At 43.7% G+C, this 8,060-nt stretch overlaps 1 protein-coding gene across 1 annotated transcript in view; it reads right to left on the bottom strand.

The window, feature by feature from the left end:
* Positions 1 to 1,154: 1,154 nt before the first annotated feature.
* Chp1 (calcineurin like EF-hand protein 1) overlaps positions 1,155 to 8,060 on the bottom strand; it is a 35,291-nt gene continuing 28,385 nt past the window's right edge. The window contains exons 5-7 of the mRNA XM_021192685.2: positions 7,455 to 7,516; positions 3,507 to 3,629; positions 1,155 to 3,068 (exon numbers count right to left, since the gene is read on the bottom strand). Coding sequence (XP_021048344.1) covers positions 3,015 to 3,068; positions 3,507 to 3,629; positions 7,455 to 7,516 — 239 coding nt within the window. The 3' untranslated portion in view covers positions 1,155 to 3,014. The remainder of the gene's footprint in view (positions 3,069 to 3,506; positions 3,630 to 7,454; positions 7,517 to 8,060) is intronic.

The raw sequence follows: 8,060 nt of genomic DNA, 5'->3' as shown, positions 1-8,060 counted from the left end.
GTCCTGGAACTCACTCTGTAGACCAGGCTGGCCTCGAACTCAGAAATCTGCCTGCCTCTGCCTCCCAAGTGCTGGGATTAAAGGCATGCGCCACCAAGCCCGGCTATAGACTTTATTTTTAATTGCACAGGTTTGTGTGTGTAAAAGGTGTTAATCTGAGTGTTCCTGTGAGCAGAGGCCAGAACACTGGATTCCTCTTGAGCTGGAGCCACCATGAGCCAATCAGGATGAATGCTGAGAACAGAACTCTGAACCTCTCTGTAAGAGCAGTATGTTAGCTGCCAAGCCAAGTTCAAACCCCGCTGTTTTTGAAACAGGGCCTCTGACTTGGAGCATGGACTTGAATTCCTACGCCTCCTGCCTGTCTTCCAAGTGCTAGAATCACCAACACATTCCACCACAATGGGCTTTACGCCCTTTTTTAGAGGTGTTGTGAGATCTACAGAGGGAGCGAACTGAGATTTGTTGATCTATAGTAGAATGTCTATCATGTGGGATTGTTTCCATTTTTAAAAATGGCATTTTATGTATAGAGAATGTTTTGCCTGGTGCATGTGTGTATGTCTCATGCCATCAGAGGCCTGAAGAGGGCGCCAGATGCCCTGACACTGGAGTTAAGGAACAGTTCTAAAGCTGTTGTTCACATGCTGAGAAGCCAACCCTGGTCCTCTGTCAGAGCAGCTCTTGCAGGTAGTCCAGGCTGGCTTCAAACTCAGCATGTAGCAAGCTTGACCCCCTGATCCTTATGTCTCCACCTCCAGTGGATGTGTTTGGGTCCACATTTGTAAGCATAGCACTTGGAAAGCTAACATGGAAGGATTGTTGCAATTTTGAGGTTGGCCTGATCTATATGGCAAATTCCAAGCCAGTTAGGCAGATAAGACTCTATATCACACACACAGACAGACAGACAGAAAATATATTAGATCTTCCTTAGAATTCATATGAAGAGGCCAGAGCTGAAACACTGTGCCTCTTAGCAAACTGAATCCCTAGATGAATGTATATCACAGGTCCAGGCAGCAGTGACATATACCTGCAACTGATGTTATAAGCATAAATCTGAACAAGGGAGACACTACATCATTTCAACCTTAGGACACTTGAGTTACATAAAATTGTTATAAAACACCAGATAAAAGTCAACCAAGTTCTTTTGTTTTAACGACAATTAATTTATTGATGAATTGAGGAATACAATTTTAATGGGACAATAAGGCACAACTGTGGATAAAAACAGTTTGCTATACACAGCCAAGGGGGGCATAATCTTAGAAAGTTTAAATATTTAAATCAAGAAGCTTCTCAAGTACTTCTCAAACAAATCAATATCAGACAATTATTCCCTTTATACAATTCTTATATCACATCATTTGATCACAAAGTCTGACAGCTATTTCGTAAAGAATCCCCAGTTCCTGTAGCCCCAGTCATCGATNCCAGCCACTCCCCTGCTGCTCACCTTTACCCATCCTCTTTGCAGTGTTTTTGTTTGTTTGGGTTAATAGCAATTTATTTACTAAAGAATTGTTNACACATCTTGGATATCCTTCCAAAGCAACGAAGCAAGCAAGCAAGGAAGCAACATCAGAGAAAGTCAGCCAAAAGCAGATTCACAGGGACACAGGACAGAAGCAGCCTGATTCAGTGAAATNTAAATCAAGCTGACATTGGCAGAGAAGTTGAGCTGGGTCACTCAAAGACCTCTAATGTCACCTCAGTTGGTGCCACCAATCCTTGTCCCCATGCTTCTCAGGGACCTGTGTAGCATACACAGGGAGCTAGGACGTCATGTCATCAGGAAGCTCGTGAGACAATACACTCAAGGCCTGGACCAGGATTATGAACTGACTACACATCTTCCAGCATTAAAATTTGCCAAGTATAAAATTCATTCAGAGTTTTGTGCAAAACTTTAAGACACTGAGGACAATCTAATTCTTTAGGACTGAGGTAAGTCAGGCACTTCTNTAGCACTAGTCTTTCTGTTTGGACATGTGAAGAGTCTTCCAGTGTACAGAACACTGAGGCATAGCCCATGCTGTAGAGCAAGTGTGGCCAGCTCTCCAGGGTGCCTGCCCTTGATCAGAAAACTACAGGAAGGCCNTCTACCATATTGTCAGAAGAGCCACATGGNTGGTGACAATGTCCCAAAGAGAAGCAAACTGGCAGGCATTAGAATATTTTCTGAATGTCAACACTGTACCCAGAAAAGCCACATAAATATGTTTGAAATGAAAAAGTCAGAGGTAGAGAGACCTGGGAAGCCACCTAGAAGACATGGCTCTACAAGCCTCACCATGACCACCTATTAAGAACATGTCTGCTCNTAAGCCCTTCAACAACAGAGCAATACAGGGGCCCAAGGGAGTCACATGCTTCCAAGAGCAGTACTGCTTGCTGAGAAGCTCCTGGATAGGTAACCANGTCCCAGAGACACATCAGAAGGTAGATAGAACTCACCAGACCACTGACTATCCTGCCACATCAGAAACAGGCTTAACAGCAGAGCCCAGAGCCCAGAATCAAGTAGAATGCAGGGAATCTCAACGACAGGAGGGCAGCTGAAAGACTGAATGGAGAGAAGGTTGGATGATTGAGAGGTAGGAAGTAACAGACACAAGGACAATAGGACACAAGGTCACAGAAACATGGTGGAGGCTTGATGCAGGGAAGGCAGCATGGATATGGTCCCCNTCCAGTGGGAGCTTTGCTGGCTGGTTCATTTCCCCAGACAGGATGGATGCATGGCACTCAGCAGCAGACAGGGGAAGATNGTACTGACAACTAAGGACCCGGTGGGTGGATACTGAACACAAGTAGACAGAGGGCACCATTCTGTAACGCCCTGTTTATACACCAAAGGCAAGTNTGTATGGACAGGAGAGACTTCAGGTTGTCATGCAAGAGCTGTAGTATTCTGGGAAAAGGGGATGACAGGATGGGGTTGGGCTGGAGGACAGAAGTTTCAGTTCTTAAATACTAGAAAGCAAGAATAATTTGGTCTCTGTCCTTTAGTGAAGAAATCGGATGCTCATCTTCTGTTCTACATCCACTTTCTCCAAAACCTGGGATTGAAAAAGCAAAAGCAACTTATCATTAAGATTATGATCATTCTGAGAACCTTTGTAAATAATTAGCAACCTTCTCCTCCTATGCAGTAGATTTAACATAAAACCAAAAGGTAGGGGGAAGAGTCGCATAAGGGCACACCATCACTGAGGACCCACAGGCAGATAATGGTTGTGGGGAAAGACATTTCCTTCAGTAGTGTAGCCACTCATATGGCCCTCATGCTCCTACAAATAATACTAATTTAAACTCTTATCTTCACCCCCTCCTAAAAGACATGAACATAGTCAGACGAGTTAGAAATATAAGAGAACCAGCAAGTAGAACAGAGCGAAGATGATCAAAATATATACATGTATGAAAATGTTATAAGGAAATCCATTATATATAACCAATGTGCTAATAAAAAAGAATTAAGAGGAAAAAGGACGCACCTTAACGAATTCAGTAAAAGATATGGCACTATCCCCATCTTGGTCAGCCTCCTGGATGGTCCTGTCCGCAATACTGCCCAGCTGCTCATCTGAGATATTCACTCCAACCATCATCCGCAGAACCTACAAGACCAAGAGCCTTGAAGGGGGCTGGAGACTAAGTCACCTCCCTTCCCCTTTCCTTCGACTGCTTCACATTCCCCACCTGAGATTCTTAGCTTATTATCTAGGCAATTATTCACAAAGGAAATGAGCAGATCTCTGGCAAAGCCACTCCTCCCACCTATCCTCCCCATATCAACAGTCCAGACTCTTTCTGCTTAGACACAGGCGTGATGGGGCTGTGAGGGACAGCCTGTCCCTTGGGTGTCCTGCTGCATCATGGTGGGTTGTTCTGAAAGCTAAGACAAAGCAGTCCTCTGTGAGCAGGAGCATTAAGCCGTTATTTATAGGTTACAGCTCATACAAATCTCCTTGAGGACTGCTCAGGAAGCTGACATGAGAGAATTACAAGCTGAGTCTAGTTTGGGTGAACTTAGTGAAGCGCTCTTAAAGGTGGTGGTATCTAGGATATAGTTCAGTGGCAGAATGCAGTACCACACATACACAAACGCGGTACCTTCGGTAACCTCAGTGTCCTCTACCTAAGTGTCACAGGCCTTCTTCCACCTCCACTCCTTTAACCTTCACGGCAGTGTACTGTTTCTTACTCTTTTCGGGGTGGGGGTGGGGGGCAGGGACTGTTTTTTAGACTGCTTTGCTACATTGTTCAGGCTGGCCTTGAAAGCTTAGATGCCAACAATCTTCCTCAGCTTTTCAAATAGCTGCTACTAATTATATATACTCCCTCACATTGCAATTAATTAGTTCTTAAAACCCAGAAGCTGCCACCTGAGGGTTAAGAGCACTGGCTGCTCTTCTGGCTGACTAGGGTTTGTTTACCACCAGTACTCACAACTGTCTGTAATTCTTTTTTTTTTTTTTAAGATTTATTTATTATGTATACAGCATTCTGTCTGCACATAGGCCTACAGGGCAGAAGAGGCACCAGATCTCATTATAAATGGCTATGAGCTAGCATATGGTTGTTGGAAAATGAACTCAGGACCTCTGGAAGAACATCCAGTGCTCTTAACCGCTAAGCCATCTCTCTAGCTTCCAAGTGTCTATAACTCTAATTCCAGGCAATACAATTACCCTCTTCTGGCCTCCCTGGGAACCAATCATGGATGTGGTACACTGGCATTCATGCAGGCAAAATGCACAAATATATAAACTAAAATACTAGAAACAATTTTAAGAAGTTACATTACTAAGTATCATTTGGGTAAAGTCATTGGCACCTCCACCAGATGGGAAATACCAAGCAGACAAATTGATCCCCAAATTGCAGCCTCCTAAGATATCAGTTCAATCAGTTCCTGAGGTGTTTTGCCTGGAGAATGTTAAGAGCATGGGCTGTGGAGAGGATTGTGAACAGAATGCTGCCTAACATGTCTGAGGCCCAGGGCACCACATTGAGAAATAGAGCTAGAATATGTGTGTGTGTGTGTGTGTGTGTGTGTGTGTGTGTGTGTTCATGTTGGGAGGTGGGCAAGGGTGGTATGTAATAAAATACCTTTATCCAGACTTTGATGAGGACAAGAAGTCTGGAAGTGGTTTGACCCAGGTCCTAGGAACCAAAGGAACCTGCCAGGAACCTGGTCTGGCAGAGGTTTCCAGGCTCGATCCCCAGGTCAGGGTGTCTTCCACCCGTCTATCTCATCATTTAGTAATCCACTTGGAAGTTCACAAACTAATGAAAATTTACTATTATTTAATTGTTCCTATTATTTAGTTTCTCTATGCAAGTTCCTCCCCTTTTAAAAGTGTGTGGTCTTCTCAAAGAAACCCAGGGCGGTACATGCCATGTGCCCTTCTGCCACTGAGTCCCATCCCAGCCCTCTTTCTGCAGAGCGCACTGTATCCCCTGACCCAGGTGGTTGTGAGCCGTCGTGTGGGTGCAGGCAGCTGAATCTGACCAAGCCCTCTCCAACACAGCCAGTGCTCCTAACCACTACACCTGCCTCTCAGCCCTGGTTTGCTTTTTTTTTTTTTTTTTCTTTTTTTCTTTCTTTTTTTTTAAATCTAGGTGAAAATAAAGAGTTTGGACAGTATTTTCTCATACAGCCTTTATAAAATCCGAGATATGCTGTCTCATGAAATGGATCTGTGAATACAGCAAGCATCTCTGCTTAAGTATAAGTGACACAATACAGACTACACTATTCACCTAATTCTTTAGAAATTGCAGTGTCTAGAAAGACAAACTCTGGGGCTGGTGAGATGGCTCAGTGGGTAAGAGCACCCGACTGCTCTTCCAAAGGTCCAGAGTTCAAATCCCAGCAACCACATAGTGGCTCATAACCATCCGTAACAAGATCTGACTCCCTCTTCTGGAGTGTCTGAAGACAGCTACAGTGTACTTACATATAATAAATAAATAAATCTAAAAAAAAAAGAAAAGAAAAGAAAGACAAACTCTGTTCTCTTCGCCAACTTTGGTAAACTGCTCTCTCCTTGCTAGGCTAAAACTAGTTGCCTAGATACCTCCCCAATCCAGGAGTACATCTGTGACAAAGCCATTCCTGGCCCCACAATAACGTTCTCATCCCATGTCACAAAATTGTTTACAAATCCTAATAATAGAAAATAAACCCACTCTCCATTTCAAAATCATCTTTCTGGCAGCCAGATCTGGACCACGGGATGAAAATATGTAACTTGGAATGGCTGCTTCTGTCTTTTCAATCCTCAAAGGCCATGGGTGTAACTTTTACTGAAACAGTATAGTTCTCACTGAAAAAAAGCTATTCCTACTTTAAAACTAAAAGGCAAAGTCAACATCAAGTATGGGAGGGAAGGGGCTCACGAGAGCCACCCACAGCTGAGGGACTGCTGCTGGCATTGGGCTGCTGGAGGAGAAACAGTCATCTATTGTTGGCGTGTACTATAGGCTGCCCATGTTCCAACAGAGGGCCCAATGTACATGTGTACATAGGCAGCACTGACTGGACGCATGCTGGGAGGGGATGTTTTGAAGGGGATAAGAAAAGCTGAGGGGGAAGGCATACATGATCAAATATATCACATCCATGTATGAAATTCTCAAGAGAATAAGTAAATATTATATGTGATTTTGTTTTGTTTTTAAAGCAATGGCCAGGGCACACTACCACTGGCCTCCTGGTTTGGATTTTCTCATTGAAATGTACAAAGACTGAGTTGGTCCTTAATCTGATCTGGGCAGGCTTCAACTTCTAAGTTTTATGAAGATATAAAATGAGTTCCGATTTACTAAAGAGCAGAAAGTACTTTTCCTTTTAGATATATCTTGAAACTTGCCCAATGGAAATTTCTCAGTGTCCTAGCTATCTGGGGTCTTCTAGACTCAATGAAAGGGCCAGGCTCCTACTGTCCTAAACTTATAAAAAGAGAAAGAGATGCTGAGCAACACAAACCAGGCAATCACCAGTCATAGCTGGGATACAGGGAAGCATCCCCTACAGCTACCAACTATTGGGTGGATGGCAGCCACAGTGGTCCCTTGACTGACACCTAGTCCAAGAAGACACTAAACAGCAGAATTTACTTCAGAGTCCTTAGAATTAACTTGCTGCTAACAAGTTGATCCGTCAACAGCTAAGCGGTGTAAGCCAGCCACGCTGTTTATTTCCTTATGTCACTCAGGACCTCAGAGACTGCCAGCAGATGAGACTGTCCATCCGTGAAGTCTCAAGTGACCCACAGCAAGTATTTCCTGGTCTTCTCCTCTGCCTTTTATCTGTAAAAGGACTCTTTCCAAGGCAGGGATTAAAACAATGTTTACTGAAAAGAAAGAACAACTGCTGCCCATAAAAATAAAGTCAGGACCCAAAATACACACTGTTCTGAAACTTTCTCACATACCTGTAACAGCTCATCACGGGAGATCTTGTCATCTTTATCCAAATCATAGAGTCTGAAAGCAACTGGTATGAAAACACAAGAAGACAGTGGGAAATTTGTAGTGCTTTGTCCTGTCTCAAAGAGCTGAACACACAAGGATAAGACAGAAACTGATAGCCAATAAACAGATTTCCCAAGACAACTGCCATTCCTAGTAGGACTTTTTCAGGTTTTTGTTGTTTGGTTTTTTGAGACAGGGTTTCTCTGTGTAGCCCTGACTGTCCTGGAACTCAGAGATCTGCCTGCCTCTGCGTCCCAAGTGCTGGGATTGTAAGTGTGCCCCACTATATCTACAAAGTCTCAATTTCTTAAAATTTTCAGTGTCTTTAAAAGTCCTACCAGGGCCAGGTGTTGGTGGCGAATGCCTTTAAATAAGCAGATCTCTGTGAGTTCAAGACTAGCCTGGTCTACTAATGAAGTTCCAGAACAGTCAGGGCTGTTGCATAGAGAAACTCTATCTTGAAAAACCAAAAGAAGAAGAAAGAAGAAGAAGAAAGAAGAAGGAGGAGGAGGAGGAGGAGGAGGAGGAGGAAGAAGAAGAAGAAGAAGAAGAAGAAGAAGAAGAAG

This window comes from Mus pahari, chromosome 3, assembly GCF_900095145.1.
Source record: "Mus pahari chromosome 3, PAHARI_EIJ_v1.1, whole genome shotgun sequence".
Lineage (NCBI taxonomy): Eukaryota > Metazoa > Chordata > Mammalia > Rodentia > Muridae > Mus > Mus pahari.
This window is presented reverse-complemented; position numbering and strand designations above follow the sequence as displayed.